At 37.3% G+C, this 20,185-nt stretch overlaps 1 protein-coding gene across 4 annotated transcripts in view; it reads right to left on the bottom strand.

Moving 5' to 3' along the window:
• CNGA3 (cyclic nucleotide gated channel subunit alpha 3) overlaps positions 1 to 20,185 on the bottom strand; it is a 52,613-nt gene that overhangs the window by 4,385 nt on the left and 28,043 nt on the right. For all 4 annotated transcript variants that reach the window (XM_039340664.1, XM_039340663.1, XM_039340665.1 and 1 more), the window contains 4 exons: positions 14,735 to 14,833; positions 13,374 to 13,526; positions 4,343 to 4,450; positions 552 to 658 (listed from right to left, as the gene is read on the bottom strand). In XM_039340664.1, the coding sequence (XP_039196598.1) occupies positions 552 to 658; positions 4,343 to 4,450; positions 13,374 to 13,526; positions 14,735 to 14,781 (415 nt within the window). In that variant the 5' untranslated portion in view covers positions 14,782 to 14,833. The remainder of the gene's footprint in view (positions 1 to 551; positions 659 to 4,342; positions 4,451 to 13,373; positions 13,527 to 14,734; positions 14,834 to 20,185) is intronic.

The following is a 20,185-nucleotide window of genomic DNA, read 5'->3' as shown; positions in this document are numbered from 1 at the left end:
ATTTCCCCTCTTTCTGATCTGCCTGAAAACCAAAGCTTTATGCTGTGCCACCCAATATGGATTGTAAGAGAGACTTCAGAGTCATTTCTTTCTCAGAAGCAAGTTCACAAATGTTTCTCAGCTTTGATTGCCTTAAAATATACCATCCTCTTCCTCTTAAAGTGTTAATCATTGAAGCAGCCTTTCAATCTACTGTACACAATATATTCAACTACTTGGTCTATCTCCCTACAACAGAGGTTTTATCCTCTGCCCCTATTGGGATTCAACCTGGACAAAAGGCTACATTTGCAAGGGGGGGGGGGAAGTAAGGAAAAGAAAATTACTCATAAGCAATGCTTTGTAGGAACCATTTCTTCAATATCTACCATTTTATGAAGGCTTTTCCTCCTGTATAATCCTAGTATACAATATTGGAATTTTGGAGGTGAGAGGCTCTCAGGTCAAGCTAAATGAGAGGAGGATTTCTAATAAACCTGGTTTCACTCCATGTGGTCAATGTTCTTAAGAAATTAATTGATGAGTGTAGTCCCTGGTAGACAATTGCTCACCTGTCCTGAATTTGACAAATGTGTCCATGAGGTAGATAATATCAGAAGAATAATCCAAGAACAGCCAAAGTGCAAGATGATTCATCTGAAGCTCATCAAAGCAGGCCCTAGATAAATCAGATGATCTGGTTAGAGTTAGAATTGTAACAAAGAAATACGATACAATAGTCACATATTTCTTACAAGTACTAGGCAAATTTGGAGAATTGGAGAACATCTAGAATTTTTAGAACATGATGTGATTGGGCATTTTCACAACATGATTTGCCTAATTAGAAAATAACTTTTGTGATGGATATAGCCAAATACAAAACGTTTGTTTACCAAAGAACAACTGGTGTGATAGTTCCTTGTCTATCCATTTAGCTGCTGAAATATTCCCTATCATTCTCTATTTTCTTTGCTGGTGCACACTTCCAAACAATTTACTGGAATGCATCTCCCCACAATTAATGGTTCTTAATAACATGCCTCCAAGCCAGTAGCTGATTTTGCAGCAGATCAACCTCTTATTTACTTACAGTATTTATAAATAAAACACTCTTTTAAAAAACAATAAAGCCTAGCAGGACTGAAAACTAAGTAAGCACCAAGTCCTGTAACTACAAAATCATTGGCTTCCATGCCTTCATCTGACAATGTCTTTGTTAATATTTTTTATTGAAAATATCAGTTTGCAAACCCCAAAGGTGCTTTTTCTTTGTTTTTGCTTGAAGACATTTTCACTCCTCATCCAAGAAGCTTCAGAACTGAAGAAGTTTCTTGGATGAAAAGTGAAACATCTTCAAGCAACAACAAAGTCCAGTTGCCCTTTGAAAAAGCACCTTTGTATCATTGCTTTAGCAGCATAATAGAACTAATTATAAGAACAGGGAAACAAACTAAGCTAAGTTTGTTCATGAGGTGTCATACTTCAAACACAAACTCATATCCAGTACAGATATGACATTAGTTCTGCCAAGTTAAGTCATTGCTATTGTATCTCTTTTCACAATTATATAATTAGTTAAATGATTCAATATGCATATAATTATATGTAAGTAAAATAATACTTTTGAATAATCAGTCATCCTTTTCCTGCTATATAGATGATCCGTGCAAATACTTTATTTATTCCTAGAAATTATATCCTAATTTTATTTTTTTTAATAAATAAAATTGCTTAATATTTAAAAAAGAAAAAGAAAAAGCACCTTTGGGACAACCATGACTTGGATGACCGAGAATCTCCATAGACATCAGTTTGCATAGGTTTGACATTGCCAACAAGATAGCCACTTTTTTAAAAAAGCAAGCTGCTATTTCTGTTTTTATTTATGAATGTATTTGCTGATTTACTTCCAAATGACTCTGGGTGGCATTTATTTATTTATTTGTCTGTTTGTTTGTTTGTTTTTGTATGGCTGCCCCTCATCACAGTGACTCTGAGCAGTGAATGAACACTGCAATCCTGTTACTGAATGAAAAGACCAATGCAGAGTTAGCCCATAAGGAATGTAGCCATTCCTAGTTGACAAATAAGTCCACCAGGTGGCGCCTACAGACTGCTACAAACATGGTATTTTCTGAAGGAATTCTTTTGAAATTTCAACCAAACCATACTTAAATTCATTTGGCAAGGGAAAAAATCAAGGATTAAATTAAAATTATTACAGGATGCTAAGGAAAGGGGGGGTCTTGGCCTCCCCGACCTGGAAAAATACTATCAATCTACAATTCTACTTTGGGTGCAAGATTGGATTTGACTGGAAAATCAGAGATTATTAAAATTGGAAGGTCATGACATGCAGACTGGATGGCATGTGATGTTATGGGATGAGAAACATAAAGTACACCAGTACTTCTGGAGGCACTACATCAGACGGGCGCTAATAGATGTATGGACCAAAATCTGGCGACAGAACTATAGGCAAGTTCCCAACTGGATTTCAACACTAGAAATGTATATACACCCAAGGTTCATTCAGTTGGGGAAAGTAATAACCTATAAAGATGAGAGAGGAGAATTAAAATCGAGGAAAAATCTCCAACATGCAGGGATAGAATTAGAATGGTGGGCATACCTCCAACTACAAGCAAGATATAGGAAAGACAAAAAAGAGTGGGGTATAAAAATAGAACTGACAGAATTAGATAAAATTTGATTAGATCCCAAGGATAAAATGATTTTAAAAAATATCACTTTCTTTTAGATCAGGCAATGTATGAAGAACAGGTCAAGGAGACTATGTTAATTTGGAGTAGGGATTTTGGTTTCAGTATCAACCTGCATATTTAGCAAGAACTGTGGGAAAGAAATAGGAAACTCACTCTAGCTACCTCGTATAAGGAAAATCTTTACAAGATGTTCTATAGATGGCACTTCCCACCCGTAAGGTTAGCCAAAATGGGTTCAAATATCTCACCCCTATGCTGGAAATGTAAATCAGCAATAGGATCATATTACCATACGTGGTGGGAATGCCCAAAGACTCATGAGTATTGGAACAGGACACAAAGCTGGTTGAAAGATATATTAATATTGGACTTAGAGTTAAAACCTGAACTCTTCTTGTTGGGGATAACTACAGAGAAATACAATAAGGGAACAATCTACTTGCTGCTACACATCTTGACTGCAGCTAGGCTTGCATTTGTGCAAAAATGGAAGAGCAAAGAAATCCCCACAGAGGAAAAGTTACTATATAAGATATTAGCATGTGCGGAAATGGACAGGCTCACAATGGTATTGAAAGACAAATGTGGATCAGTTTATTTCGAAACCTGGAATAAATTTTACCGCTGGAGGAATTCGAGGAGGACGGTTGGGATTAAAGACTAGTGTTAAGATAGAAATATATGTTATTTTAGAATAAGTACTGTATATAAAACTTAGATGTATATCTAGAAATGAAGAATCGATTGTAAAATGTGGAATGATTTGATAAGAATGTATATACTGGAATGTCACGTTATATCCAATGTTTTTTAATTGTATTATAAATAAAATTTTGGAAAAAAAAACATGGTATTTTCTGATTCACATGTGTATGGATCAAGAGTTTGATACATGCGTATAATTTAACAAGGAATCCAAACCATTATCTTGTTGTGCTCAGAATGAATAGTTAGCTAGACAGAGATTCATATATTATTTGGTTGGTTTGCTAAGTATGCTGTATGAATCTGACTGTTGGGTTTTTGCAGTTCTTAGTTTCTTGCTTAGTTTGTGAGAATTGAGTCAATTAGGGTTTATTCAGCTAGCACGGTGAAAACAAATCACAGAGCTCTTTGTGTGAATCAAAGACTGTCTTTAGCTGATTACTGAACTATTAAATAATCATTAAAGTAGCCTATCTTTAGTGCAACTCAGTCACAACCTCTTGTTTCAGTTTACATCATGCAGGTTTTAGTGAGAAATGTTATGGCCTCAGAAGGTCCACAGTATCTCTTTCAAACTATTTTTAAAGCATACACAATTTTACTTTTTAAGCTGCTGTAGTATTGTTTACTTACACCATTGTTGAAAAAGGAGCTGATGCAAATAAACATTTTGTGAAAGACAGACAGATTAAATTTCAGAACCAGAAGCAATTGCAGAGGGGTGGAGAATCAGGATGCTGGTGGCAATTGTACAATTGAAGCTCCTTCTCTTTTCATGTGAATCATATATGTAACACATGTAAATAACTGTAGAGCTTTGATTGCTAGCCACAATCTTGACTTTTTTTAATCACCCCTACCCCCACCCTCAGATGCCAGTGACAAAAATACTAGTAACCAAACAGGGATGCATTAAGAATCATCCTTACCTACATACCAATAGACACCAGTTATAGAATACTGGTGCTGCAATGATTCCCAACCACCTATAATACAGGTTGCTTGAAGGATCTACTACAAAGATTTCTTTCTTTTCCCTGGAAATGAAAAAAAGAGGTTTAGGGGCTCATGAAGAACTCTAATCAAAGAAATATTTTATGTACCAATAAAGAAGAATATGTGTAGCTCAGGGTTGAAAAGAGAGGTCCTTGATGCTCTCTGACTTTGGTTGTTTTCTTGTAAGATATTTCATTACTCAAACTAGGTAACGTCATCATCACTAGCGTTGATGACGTTAGTTTGGATAATGAAACAGCAACAAGAAAACAACCAAAGTAGGAGAGTGCCAAGGACCCCTCAAATATTTTATGTTTGATAATGTTTGCTTTTAAGGACCAAAAGCACCAGATGTCTGCAGCTAGGAAAGAAATGCTTTATGGCTGGTATTGGGCATTCAATCAATAAACATTCTTAAATTGAAAGTGGCAAATTTATCTTTTCAATCACTAGAACAAGTACTTCAATAATATGTGTAACAGCCTTGAATTCCAATTGACTGAGTCCTCACCCATCCATCCATCTAACTTGGTTGGTCTCCTGTCCTGTCTAGCCCCATGATCTACTCAAATACCCTGTTTCCATGATTTTGCCATCCCATGTAAAAAGCAATGATTAGGGCAAGTACCAATGGTCTGATGACCAGAATCACTCTGATTTGAGAAGAGACTTCTCAATTAATTTACTATTTACTATTCTGTCATGTTCCTTGTAAAAGGCTTTACACACACAAGAAGCAAACTTTAATAAATAAATCCTTTTTTGATGCTCTTTCCACTTGAGCACCATTCATTCATTCATTCATTCACTCACTCACTCATTCATTCACTTATCAATCATATTTTCACCCACTGCAATCTCTCAGACTCTTGACAGCTCATAGTAATTAAGAGCAAGCAAAGGATGAAGCAATGAAAATCAGATCATCCCCAATAAGAGGTAGATGAAAACTAAAAAAAGCATAAAAAGATAAAACTATAAGCATAAAATAAATTAAATAATCTTGAGAGTCCTATGACTCATAATAAGCCTTCAACAATTTTCAGGAAGATAAAACCATCTGCACCAGTCTGATTTTGACTGGGGTGTGTGTGTGTGTGATTCCATGGTAGCCCAGGCAGTGTCACCAAAAAGCAGAGCAGTTGCAGATCTCAGCAGTACCAGTATCAAAGAAAGGAGGATCAGTAGCAGTTTCTCTCAGGATACCAAATTCAGGTAGGTCAGTTCCCATGGGAGGAGGGAGTCCTGCAAGTGTTTCAGTGACAAGCCTGGTAAGGCTTTCTAGGCAGTCCTCGGCATACAGCCACAACTGAGCTCCAGATTTCTGTTGCTAAGTGAGACAGTTATTAAGAGAGTTTTGGTCCATTTTATGATCTTTCTTGTCAGCACCGTTAAGTCAGACATCTCAAACTTGTGACATCACATAACATCACACAACGTATTGGCACTGTTTTGCCATTGCCGGCAATGGGGTGGGTGCAGCTTCCACATGACACATCCAGCCCACAAGCCGGCAGTTTGAAACCCCTGCATTAGATGAATCACTGCAGTTGTTAAATTAGTAACATGGTTGTTAAGTGAATCTGGCTTCCCCACTGACTTGCTTGTCAGAAGGCTGCAAAAGATTATCACATGACCTCAGGATACTGCAACTGTCATACATATGAATCAGTTCCCAAGCATCTGAATTTTGATCATGTGACTATGGGAACATCACGGAAAAAGTGTTATTTTTCACTCTTATGACCTGCAATGGTCATAAGAGTGAAAAATAACACTTTTTCCATGATGTAACTTTGAACGGTCACTAAATGATTACCTGTAATGACCAGCACTTTGAATTGCACCTGAAAGCTAAAATGAAGCCATTGCAGGCCCAAAAGCAAAGGTGAGTTACTGCTTTAAGAGTCCTTTGCCCCAGGGAGGATCCTATCTAATATGTATACCACCAGTCTCTACCTGGCCATGAAATAGAAAGACTTCCAAGTCTTAGACCTGCTTTTTGACAGTCAACAAAAAAACCTCAGTGGACAAATTGCAACTTTGTCATGTTGGCAGTCAATGTCTGCCTTTTTGTCTTATTTAAATCTTAACAGCGTTTACAAACCAGGACAAGATGTTGACCTCCTACTCAGCGTGTTATGATGATGAACAACTGAGTATCATCACCATAAATGACACTGCCCACCCCAAATCAATGAATGATGACTTGTCCCTGCCATTTCATGCAGTTATTAAAAGGCAAGAGGGAAGATATTGAACCCTGCAGTCAACTGCTTGCCTATTCATTCTACATGGCCCTACTTACTGGAACCCCACTCCTTTAGGAAGGACTGCCATCATTTCAAAAGAATACCTCCATTGTCCAACCTTCACCAGAGGTTCAAAAATGTATTATGATCAGTGGTATCAAAAGCCAACAACAATGGTTCAGGCTATCTCCAGCCAAGTTCCAACAAGACAAATGATAATCACACACACACACACACACACACACACACACACACACACTTTTATTATGTAAAATTACTGGAAAGATTTAAAATAGATAAAAAGAATTTTGATTCTGAACATTGTAAGACAGAATCTAAAGCAGAATTATGTACAAGTGAGTAACAGTGATAAAATTTATAAACTTCTATTAAAAATTAAATCGTAAAAGATGTGGGTGAAAGGTTTGAAATTTTTCATTGTTATAATCTTAGAGAATTTTTATAAAATGATATACTTTTGGTGTTTGTCACCAGAAAAAAATGTCTAAAATGTATAAAGGAAGAGAGGACTTTTTACTGTGCTTGGTGGACATGTAAACAGGCCAAAATGTTTTGGATTCATATGAGTGCATTAATTCAGAAGATGTTAAAGATTAATATACAACTGAAACCAGAGGGGTTTAATCTAATACAGTTATTTTAAGAATAACCAGTGCTGACTTTATCCCATGCCCAGGGCCAAAAGCTGACTGAAAAGCACCTGATAACCCACTTCATCTTTGGTGGTTCTGAGTTATCCACTGATTGAAATTTCAATAATATTCCCACACAAGAGTAACTTAGAGTTAGAATGTTAATTAACAAGAACAGCTGGATTCAGGAAAGGCCTGTTAAACAAGCAGAGTGTTACAGCTTCTTTCAAGGCAGCCAGTACTATTACCCTATGAGGCTCTAATTATCTCTCAGACTAGCTTACCTTCACATGCACCCTTGCCCCACAAAGGAGCCAGGAGAAGCATGGATCCAGGCCATAAGTGGCTGACAGTATTTCAGAGAACATCTTATCCTCTTTAGAGAATTCAGGCTCAGGTGGTCCAGGATAACATGACAAAGCATTTCCCCAGTCACCACATCCCAGCCAAGAACTTGAACAGTCCGATCCACAAAGTCATGCACCAACTGATCACAGAGGCCAGGCAAGAAAAAAGAAATTGGCCACCCTAAACAAGGTCACTAGCTGGCAACCCCCCTCCCAAATGCAGTCAGAGAGGAACATTATAACAATTTACTACTTTAATTGCCACAGTATAGGATCAAACAAGAATTCACAACTACACTTGCTCAGACTCCATTATCTTTTTTCCAGTTATTCCAGATATCTCTTCTGCTCTTTATCTGCCTGAGTTTCAGATTCTGATATCACCCATCTTATACTTTACATGGTTATTCAAGATCAGAAATATATGGTCTGTGTCAACCACAAGCCCACAGGTCTGAAAGTCCCCTAGGAAGCTTATTCTAACCTGCTGCACCCCCCTCTTAATATGCCACTGTATTTTTTCCTGACCACACCCATTTTTGTATAGGTGGCCCTAAGCTAACCACAAGATTGAATATGTTCTGCAGGCCCCCCTCAAAAAATATTGCCCAGCAGTATGAAGGTGGCATGCTTTTATTGTTGTTTTATGCTTTGGAGGAAAAATGACAGCACAAATTATATAGAAATGAAATGAATAATGTGAGAGGAGAGAGAGTAGGAGCAAACAATTTTAAAGAGAATGCATTATATATGATAATATTCATTATATTTAAACATCAACAGACATCTGGGCAAAGCTTCACAAAATCTACTTAGTATAGGAAGCCCATGTGTTAAAACAAGCATTCATGAAGACAAGGATTTTTTTATCAAATCTGTGACAACTTTCAAATTTGTATTATTATCAACCTCTAACAAGGAAAAGGCTAGGTTGTTACTACAAGGGCCAGTTGTCCATTCCAAGAATTTTAGCTGAATCAGGTTTTCAAAAGCAATGAACAAAGGAACTGCCCTATAATCGTGAAAACTAGGAAAGACTAGACAAAATTGTCCATGTTGTATCTGCTCTCTAATGGTGTTGAAGCAGTTGATACTAAATCTGGCCAAATGAATGAACATATCAGTGAATACACATACACATGAAAAAATGAGCAAAAATAATAAACTCTCCTGGCCACTGTATGTGTGTATGTGTATCTATCTCTGTATCTTCTTTTTGTCTGTCTGTCTGTCTCTCTTTCTCTCTGTTTCAGACACACATTCTAGCTTCCCTCACTGATTCAATTGTTAGTCTTCCCATAATGTTGAAAAAATAAAGACAACTCTAATAACAAGGATAAGCCCCATTACAGAATTATCCAGGACATCACCTTAGTCACATGTTGCCAAACACTTTTGTGTTGAAGATCTGGCTATTTATAGAAAGCATTTGGCTGGGACACTCAAGAAGCCTCATTGTCCAGTTGAATTGTCAAATCTGCTGGACAGCCAGCAGAAATATTCATTCCTGCTGCAAAGCCATGGGAGATGAGAAGCATACAATTCTTCTCAAAAAATATGTCTCTCATAATATCTAATACTCATAAAAATATTTAACTCCAGGGGAAAAAGAAAACATTACATACTCAAACACCCATTATATTTGGAAGGGGTGTTTGGAATATCTTTTGGAATATATACTGTGTGTGTGTATGTATATATATATATATATATATATATATATATATATATATATATCTATATATTATATATATACACACATACACACACACACACACACAACACATATATATATATATATACACAAATACATATACATATACATACACACACACACACACAACACACACACACACACACACACATATAATATTATATATATATATATATATATATATATATATATGTAGGTCTTTGGTTGTTCGGGTTTTCTCCCGCGTAAAATTGGAAGTGTCTTGGCGACGTTTCGACGAAGTCCCATTCGTCAATTTTAAGGCTGGTGTTTTCAGCTTTGTGTCAAAGCACAAAGCTGAAAACACCAGCCTGAAGATGACGAATGGGACTTCGTCAAAACGTCGCCAAGACACTTCCAATTTTACGCAGGAGAAAACCCGAACAACCAAAGACCTACATACAAATACCCACGAAAACCTCAGAAAACAAATATATATACAAATATATATACAAAATATGTATACAAAACAAATATATACCCAAGACGGACAGGTCATAGCAGAGAGTTCTGACAAAATGTGATCCACTGGAGAAGGAAATGGCAAACCACTCCAGTATCTTTGCCACGAAAACCCCATGGACAGTACTAAAAGGCAAAAAGATATGATGCTGGAAGATGAGCCCCTCAGGTCGGAAGGTGTCCAATATGCTACTGGGGAAGAGCAGAGGGCTAGTACTAGTAGCGCCAGAAAGAATGAAGCGACTGGGCCAAAGCCGAAAGGACGCTCAGCTGTGGATATATCTGGTGGTGAAAGGAAAGTCCGATGCTGTAAAGATTTTTTCTCCATAGGAACCTGGAATGTAAGATCCATGAACCAAGGCAAGCTAGACGTAGTCAAAAAAGAGATAACAAGACTGAACATCGACATCTTAGGAATCAGCAAACTAAAATGGACAGGAATGGTTGAATTTAACTCAGATGACCATCAGGTATACTACTGTGGGCAAGAATCCCTCAGAAGAAATGGAGTAGCCTTTATAGTCAATAAAAGAATAGGAAAAGCAATACTAGGATACAATCCCCAAAATGACAGAATGGTCTCAATTCGAATCCAAGGCAAACCATTCAATATCACAATAGTCCAAATCTATGCCCCAACCACTAGTGCTGAAGAGGATGAAATTGACCGGTTCTATGAAGCCCTACAGCACCTTATAAAATTAACACCAAAAAATGATGTCCTTATCATCATGGGGGATTGGAATGCTAAGGTAGCAAGCCAAAAGATAACCGGAATAACAGGCAAGTTTGGCCTTGGAGTACAAAATGAAGCAGGGCACAGGCTGATAGAATTTTGTCAAGAGAATACGATGGTCATAACAAACACTCTTTTCCAACAATCCAAGAGACGCCTCTACACATGGACATCACCAGACGGTCAACATAGAAATCAGATTGACTATGTGCTCTGCAGCCAAAGATGGAGAAGCTCTATACAGTCAGTAAAAACAAGACCAGGAGCTGACTGTGGCTCAGATCATGAGCTTCTCGTTGCAAAATTTAGGCTTAAATTGAAAAAAGTAGGGAAAAGCACTAGGCCACTCAGGTATGAACTAAATCATATTCCTGATGAATATACAGTAGAGGTGACAAATAGATTTAAGGAACTGGATCTGATAGACAGAGTGCCTGAAGAACTATGGATGGAAGTTCGCAACATTGTACAAGAGGTAGCAACTAAAACCATCCCAAAGAAAAAGAAATGCAAAAAAGCAAAATGGCTGTCTGAGGAAGCTTTGCAAATAGCTGAGGAAAGAAGGGAAGCGAAAGGCAAAGGAGAAAGAGAAAGATACACCCAATTGAATGCAGAATTCCAGAGAATAGCTAGAAGAGATAAGAATGCCTTCTTAAATGAACAGTGCAAAGAAATAGAAGAAAACAACAGAATAGGGAGGACCAGAGATCTCTTCAAGAAAATTGGAGATATGAAGGGAACGTTTCATGCAAAGATGGGCATGATAAAGGACCAAAATGGCAGAGACCTAACAGAGGCAGAAGAGATTAAGAAGAGATGGCAAAACTACACAGAAGAACTATACAAGAATGAGCTTAACATCCCAGATAACCACAATGAGATGGTCACTGACCTCGAACCAGACATCCTAGAATGTGAAGTGAAATGGGCCTTAGAAAATCTGAGCAACAACAAAGCTAGTGGAGGTGACAGTATTCCAGCTGAGCTATTCAAAATCTTAAAAGATGATGCAGTAAAAGTGCTACACTCAATTTGCCAGCAAGCTAGACTCCAGCAGTATGTGGATCGAGAACTACCAGAAGTACAGGCAGGATTTCGAAGAGGCAGAGAACTAGAGATCAAATTGCCAACATACGCTGGATCATGGAGAAAGCTAGGGAGTTCCAGAAAAACATCTACTTCTGCTTCATTGACTATGCTAAAGCCTTTGATTGTGTGGATCACAACAAATTGTGGCAAGTTCTTAAAGAGATGGGAATACCAGACCATCTATTTGTCTCTTGAGAAACCTATACGCGGGTCAAGAAGCAACAGTGAGAACTGGACACGGAACCACTGATTGGTTCAAAATTGGAAAAGGAGTCCGGCAAGGCTGTATACTGTCGCCCTGCCTATTTAACTTATATGCAGAGCACATCATGAGAAAGGCAGGGCTAGATGAATCAAAAGTTGGAATTAAGATTGCCGGGAGAAATATCAACAACCTAAGATATGCAGATGATACCACTCTAATGGCAGAAAGTGAAGAGGAACTAAAGAGCCTCTTGATGCGGGTGAAGAAGGAGAGTGCAAAAGTTGGCTTGAAACTCAACATTAAGAAAACCAAAATCATGGCATCCGGCCCTCTCAATTCCTGGCAAATAGATGGGGAAGAAATGGAGGTAGTGACAGATTTTATTTTTCTGGGCTCCAAGATCACCTCAGATGGGGACTGCAGCCAAGAAATTAAAAGACGCTTGCTCCTGGGGAGGAAAGCTATGGCAAATCTAGACAGCATACTAAAAAGCAGAGACATCTCTCTGCCAACAAAAGTGCGTATAGTCCAGGCCATGGTTTTCCCAGTTGCAATGTATGGCTGTGAAAGTTGGACCATAAGAAAGGCTGAGCGCCAGAGAATTGAGGCCTTTGAACTATGGTGCTGGAGAAGACTCCTGCGAGTCCCTTGGACTGCAAGGCGTTCAAACCGGTCAGTCCTAGAAGAGATCAACCCCGACTGCTCTTTAGAAGGCCAGATCCTGAAGTTGAAACTCAAATACTTTGGCCACCTAATGAGAAGGAAGGACTCACTGGAGAAGGGCCTAATGCTGGGAAAGATTGAGGGCAATAGAAGAAGGGGACGACAGAGAATGAGATGGCTGGATGGAGTCACTGAAGCAGTAGGTGTGAACTTAAATGGACTCCAGAAGATGGTAGAGGACAGGAAGACCTGGAGGAATGTTGTCCATGGGGTCGCGATGGGTCGGACACGACTTCGCAATTAACAACAACAACATATATATATATATATACACATACACACACACACACACACACACACACACACAGTATATATTCCAAAAGAATGGGTCCATGGAAAATGTGAATGATAACATGAAATGGGAACTTGAACAACTTAAAGTAGAGACTTTCATCCAGACTATCCCCATTAGTCATAAATTAACTTAAGAAAGCTGATTTCTGTGGTTAATCAAGCAGTAATTTTCTGAACAGATCATCAATTATGAAAATTTGTTTGTTTCTTTTTCAGCATTTAGCATAAAAACCAAGAGAACAGGGAGTGGTTACTAGTCTGATTTAGGACAATAGAATATTGCTGCTATTCTAACACAATAAGTCAACAGCTAGTATTCAATTCTATGTGTGAATATGCCATGTAAAGAAATGGTTTATACATTGAATATCTTCACTAAATTTGACTCTTCTAGAAACAAGTCTATTCTTTTTTCTGCAGATTAGCCCCCTGAAAAATGTAAATATTTCCACTCAAGCAGCATCCTCTTACTTTTTCTGTTCATCTTTCCCATCCTTCTTTGGCTTAGCTTTGTCATCTTTGTTTTCTCCCCCTTGAGCCTCAACTGAAGAATCAGATCTCTGGCCATCTTGACGTAAATGCTTTCTGAACCAGGTTCTCACCAATGAGAAAAACCCTGAGGACCTAAAAGAAAAACAGAAACAGCAATGCAAAGGGCCAAGATTAACAACTTCATCTTGTCCATTTGCAATTTAACAACTGCTATCTAGCATTAACAGTTAGATTGGCTTTCCCAGCCTGGTGACCTCCAAATGTGTCAAGGGGCAATCACCCCAGCCAAGAGCAGAGGTGAATGGTGGAAGTTGGAACAAATCCGTAAACTGGGCTGGTGATGCATGTAGAAAGATTTCTACTTGATATATTCATTTCATGCATTGAATGTGCATGTACTAATAGGCAGAAACTTTGCACATTTCAGACAGGACAATAAAAAAGCTTCTGTGATCTCTGATCTTTCTTAATGCAGAGACAAATCAGTTCTTCCAATATGCTTGCATCATTTGGTAACAATCATTTCTTTCAAAAACAACAATAAAAAACTTCCAGTGAGCTTAAATGTCTTAGAAGGAATTCTTCTCCAAGCTGAACATTTCACTTTTGTCCAAATAATGTTTGGTGTAAAGAAAACTGATAAAACCTGATAAGAGGTTACTGTTTCTGTAATTTTCCAAAGAAATGTTATCACTATTGTATTTTAAAAGCAGCAAATCTGTACCCAGGTATACAGTACTTTCACCACAATACACAAAGTGTTGAAAATATTGTGCTCTTTCGGACGTTAGTGAAGCTTCACCCAACCACACTTTATTCAGCAATGAGACAAGATTCATTAAATTTTGATCATTCTCATGATCATGACTCATCACCTCCTAGAAAGTTTGGTTAATGGGAGTTTGATCATCCTTAATGTCACATATGATCTTCCAGCTCTGATGAAAAGCTAAAGAAAATTCTCCCAGTAATACATAAATTACTCTATCACTCTATGTTCTTCAGTTGAGCCAGATAACACACTTCCCTGCTGCAACTCATCATCCATCATACTTACACACTAGACCAGTGTTTCTCAGCCTTGGGAACTGTAGGATGCATGGCCTTAATCTTCCAGAATTCCCTAGTCAACACACATATTAAAGTTCCCAAAGGTGAAAAACACTGGTCCAGACTGACTTAATATAAATCAAGATTAACTTATTCTTCAGTTCATCCCTTTCATTAATGGCTTCATGCAGACGAAATTCATTGCTTTAACAATACTCTTATATACCTTTATTTCATTCATTTGCTTCCAAACAAGGCCAGTATCCAGATATAGTATAAATGAAGCTTACCTGTTCGTTGCTCCTTCTGTGGATGTGTCCCCTCCTTCTTCCGCCATAGAAATGATACTCTCTAATTTTGAAGATCTATCCTCATCCGGGGAGGGGATTCTTCAGAATCAAGCAAAAAGACATTTACAGTAATTAACTTTTCAAAGTGTGCTTGCTTCAAGCTTTTTCAATCAGGCACTTGTGAAAGAATATACGTTCCTTGATCAATCTCTACTGTATTGCTGTCATAATATACACTGAGGGAAGATAGACAATATCTTAACCATTTTTGCCCTAGTTCAGTATTTTTCAGCACCTATGAAAGCCTTTCTGGTAAAACATCACAATGTTTGTGTTTGTCTGATTTTTCACTTGTCCCATTTCAGATGGTCACAGTAGAAAAGAACAACGAAGGAAATTCAACAAGAACTAAATACCTCAACAGATACTATGATCCATTCTAAGGTGCAGGAAGGAAAGGAAATGTTGTACTTCCAAATGATATTTATATCAGATATTTATATAATAAGTTAAATATGTTTCAAGTATATATTGAAACAGGCATTCCTTTTACAATATTTTCAGTTGTTTCAATTTATCCTCTTCTTAAATCAGATTCACCAACTATAAAACAGTAATGGAGGTTTCTTTCCTCATAATTTATTGTGAGAGCAAAGTAATGTGGGAATATGGAACAGTTTAACATATAAAGTGTCAAATATTTCCAGCTTTCCCATATTATTTTTTTCTGCCTACTTAGCTTTATATTCTGATTTCCTCTTATGCATTCCTCAGTCCAAATGATTACATTTCATTTCAGTGACTGAAAAGTCATTGAGTGAATTGAAATCTGCTATTATGTGGTGCCTTTATAACCCTGTGTGTCATACATATTTAGGGCTACACTTGTCCTTTTTATTGAAATAGGATTGGTCAATGGGTGTGTGTGGGGGGGTGAGTATGTATTTGAAATGAAAAACAATCTTTAAGAGCATATCTACTCAGATTATCTCTTTTCTTCAATAGACAACTATCTTGTTGATATTTCAAAATTGTGATAGATTATGAGTCAAGGCCTCTAGAAAAGGTTCTTTACTTGGTTATGCCTAGTAGTAGAAGAAGAAAAGCTTAATTAGATAAATGCTAGGCCTTTATTATTTTGGTATCTTCAACAAAAACAACTTTGGTACAATTACACATAAAAGTGCACATGCCCACATTAAATGGAGAATGGATTTACTATATGAAAACATTAGGGTTAATACATTGTTTTCTTCAATGTTGAATCGCTTTGTATGTGGACAAAGCTAATGGTGCATAGAAATGTATGTGTTCCAACTCTGAAACAGCATTCATACAAAGCCCCTTTTCTAAAAACTAAAAATCCACTGAGTTTTTCTTTCTTGAGAAGGAGATAAGACTAGATTCCTTAATGGCTTCCTATTTTGCACAGTAGTTCAACAGCCGAGGGATCGTGGGGCTCTGTACCCTATGGCTGATTTTCTTTCTGTTAGGGGACCCTAAATGGGCCAGAAATTGCCCGAAGAGGCGCCAAAGAAGGAAAAAAGTCCCGTGGACCAAGGAGAGATGATGGTTGACCTGATTGGTCTAGGAAAAGCCTTCCAGAAACCAACAGGAGAAAGGCTAGCCTAACCTCAGAATCTAGCCCAAGCTGCAAGCAACCAAAACCCAAAAGCACTATTGTAAGCTGATTGTAAACAACGTATTTGGACCTGAGTAAGAACATCAATTTTCTCTATTTTACTTATTAACTAATTTCCTGAAAAAAAAACCTTAAGGAAAAAAAACCCTCTGAAAGTGAGGAGGGTGACCTTCGCTCTGCCCTCCTATAGATGAAAGCAGCAAATTAAACATTTTATGGGGAATAGAAATATTTTGAAATGAAATGAATACAAGACTTAAATTTGGATAAGTTTGAAATGGGTGGAATCTGTTAAGATTTTCAATTTAAATTATGAAAATAGAAGATAATTGTTTACTCTGAAAACTGAAAAATGAACTGGTGCTGACATCTAGTGGTGGATGAAAATTACAACAACAGTTGCTCTAATACAGGAATTGGCAAGGCCCAAGAAAAGTCTTTTTTTGTGACCTTCAAAGTTCTAATAATAGAGAACAAGCTGTGACAAAAAAAGAAAACACTCTGGGCTACATATAAAATGAGAACTATAAACTTTTAAAAAAAACTGACCTTTCTGGATTACAAACATTACCTAACTGTGACTCTAAAGCTGTTTGCAGAGAAAGGAAAACCCTGATTTTTGGCTATCATGAAAAATCAGAGATCTGCAGAAAGACTATATATCAAGAAAAAACAAATACTGGACTTCCGGTGGCGTTGTTCTGTGCTGATGGCGGCTACTTTGTAGCCGTCCGCCTGAGATTGTGTAAAAGCCGCGGTGAAAGCGAACATCAGCTGTCCCGCGGTTTGAAGCTTCTCTCCCGGGCAAAGGGAGAGAGGTGAGTTTTTTTGCCTTGTGAATAGTGGTAGAACCACTAAGATCTCGAGATCTTTTTTCGGGATTGAAGGTGAGCTCCCACGGAGTCCTAGGCATTTCTCCATGACTCAGACGCCTTTGTCCCTTTTTCTTTTGGGACGAAGCAAGACGCAGCTTCCACCTCCGCAACTTATGTGAACTGGTGAGCTAATTTTGAATGCGGACAGAGCTGATCAGGGGAATGGATTTATAAGTTTAATCTGAACTTTAACTCCTGGAAAGAATAGTCTTTTTCTTGTTTTTGTTATAAGGGAAAAGTAAAATGGCGATGAGAGGTTTCTCTTTCTCATGCATATGAAAGAGAAGTGTTAAAGGATTTTTATATTTTTTTTTGTTACAAAGCAGTAATTTTGGGGATTTTTAGTGGCTGCATGAGAAGGGTAAATATATTATTTTTTTAATATATAGATAATTACAAGAGGGGTTTTTTTTCCCTCTTCATTTTGTTTCTTTTTGGTCTTTTGGATTTTTTGGAGAAAAGTTTTTCCTAAAATGGCTTGGAAGTGTCAAGCAACCTCTGCTGTGCCTAAAGTGGCTTCCTCTCCGGCAATACTTACAGTTCAACAACCTAAAGCTAGATCACCACCACCCTCACTGCCTGTACCATCACTTATGGTAAAAGATATTCAAGATGTTATGGGTAATGTTGTATGTCAAATTAGACAAGAAATGAAGGATCTTTTAGAAGAGAGAAATAGAGTTATGAGGGAGGATATAGTTATGGCTCTGCAAGGACTCGCCTCTGTTGTTGAAAAGCTGGATAATCGTATTGAGGATGTTGTTGATAAAGTGGATTTAATAGAAGATCGTGTTGAAAATGTCGAAAAAACGGTAGAGACTTCACAGGATGAAATTCTCATGTCTCAGTATAGAGAAATGGAGTTCGCTTTAAGAATCAGAGGCTTGAGGGAAAATATGCAAGAAAAGTTGAGGGAAGTGGTGGCAAATGACATTGCTGTGATACTTGAGAGGGAACCAGAGGAGATATTGAGGGAAATAGAGAAAATATTTAGAGTTAATTCGTGGATTGCAAAGCAGAGAAACCTACCAAGAGATGTGGTGGTTTATTCTGGAAAAAGATCTTTAAGTAATACAAGCATTTTACAATCAGAGATTTCAGATTGCTGCTCAGGATGTGATAATCTTAAAGGAGATTCCATCAAAAATTTTAAGAAGAAGGAAGGACTTTGCTTTTTTATCAGAGGAACTTAAAAATGGCAGATGCCATTTAGATGGGAATTGTGGTGAGCCATGCGGGGACACGTTATAGATTTAATACAGTTGCAAAGGCTAGAGAGTTTTATATTTCTGTCCTGGGAGTTCGTTCACCACCACCTTTACACTCTAAAGTTCTTGATGTGAAAGAGGGAGAGCAATTGGTTGGAGACACCATATCAATGAAAGCTGGAAAATTACAGGCTGAGTTGATGCAGCAGTCGGTTGAGATGAAAGAGCAGAGAATGACTCGAGCAGCTCATAGACAAAGAGAAAAAGAGCAACACAAGATGGATATAAAAGAGTCTACACAAGAATTTGTTTCTGAGCCTGTGGGAGGAGCAAGACCCAAGAGATCTTCGTTGATTCGATCCTCGATGTCAGATCTTCAAGCAGTCTTCTCCAGGCTTGCAGTTGGAGGAGATGGCAAAGCTCCTGACCTGGAATGTTAATGGCTTAAATTCTCCTCAGAAAAGAAAGAAAATATTTCATTATTTAAAGCAATATAATAATGATATTGTTTGCTTGCAGGAAACTCATATTATTTTAAAGGATCAAAAATATTTGATAAATGCCCAATTGGGTTCTCATTTTGTATCTTCTGCTCCAGGGAAGAAAGGGGGTGTTGTCATTTATGTTAAGACAAATTTGTCTGCTAAATTAATAGATTCAGACTCTCAAGGAAGATATGTTATGATTGAAGTGGTCTTATATGGAAAGAAATTGCTTATAGTGGGCTTGTATGCTCCTAATCAACAACAAAACAGTTTTATAAGTTTTTACATCAAAAATTGATTTCATTGGATTATAAATCTGTGATTTTGATGGGAGATTGGAATGGAGTTTTGGATACATACAAAGACAAGAAAGGATCTTCTACTTTCTTCAAGCAAGCTAAACTACCAAAGGCTTTTTTTGAATTGAAAGAAGATTTGGAATTGAGAGATATTTGGCGGGAATGTAATATGGATGAGAGGGACTTTACTTTTTTTCTGATAGGCACCAATCGTTTTCAAGAATTGACTTTTTTTTGATTACTATGGATTTATATTTTAGTGTTAAAAATGTAAAAATTTTTCCAAGGACACTTACTGATCATAGTCCTGTATGGTTGGAATTAATTCCTGAGAAGGAGGAAAGAAGATCTTGGAGGTTGAATGAAAATTTATTTAGACATGAGGTGAATGTATTGAAACTTAGAGAACATTTAAAGGAATTTTTTATTTTAAATATGTTTCAGGGAACTTCAATGGCAATGGTGTGGGATGCTAGTAAAGCTTATATGCGGGGGGTTTTGATTCAAATGAATAATTCTTATAGGCGAAAACAAATGCAAAAACGTAAAGATTTGGAGGAGGAGATTAAGATAAAAGAAAAGGCATTAATTATGAATCCTTTGGATAAGAATGTAAAGGCTTCTATAAATTTGCTTAAATCACAATTTAATATGTTAACGGCTGACCAGGTTGCAACTAACTTACGTTTTATGAGACATAATACATTTTGTAATGCAAATAAACCAGGCAGGTGGTTAGCTTATCAATTAAGGAAGAAACAGAGGTCGAGAGTTATAGATAAAATAAATTATAATGGCAAGGTGGTTTTTCAGAAAGAATTGATAAAAAAATCTTTTTTAGATTTTTACACAAAATTATATATGGGTCAGAAGGTTCAGAGTTTGGACATAGATAAATACTTACAAGATGCTCATTTTCCTAGATTAACAAATGATCAAAGA

The sequence above is a fragment of the Crotalus tigris genome, unplaced genomic scaffold (assembly GCF_016545835.1).
Source record: "Crotalus tigris isolate CLP2741 ecotype Arizona unplaced genomic scaffold, ASM1654583v1 scf7180000017753.6788120, whole genome shotgun sequence".
Lineage (NCBI taxonomy): Eukaryota > Metazoa > Chordata > Lepidosauria > Squamata > Viperidae > Crotalus > Crotalus tigris.
Note: the sequence above shows the minus strand (reverse complement) of the source record. Positions and strands in the feature narration are given on the sequence as shown.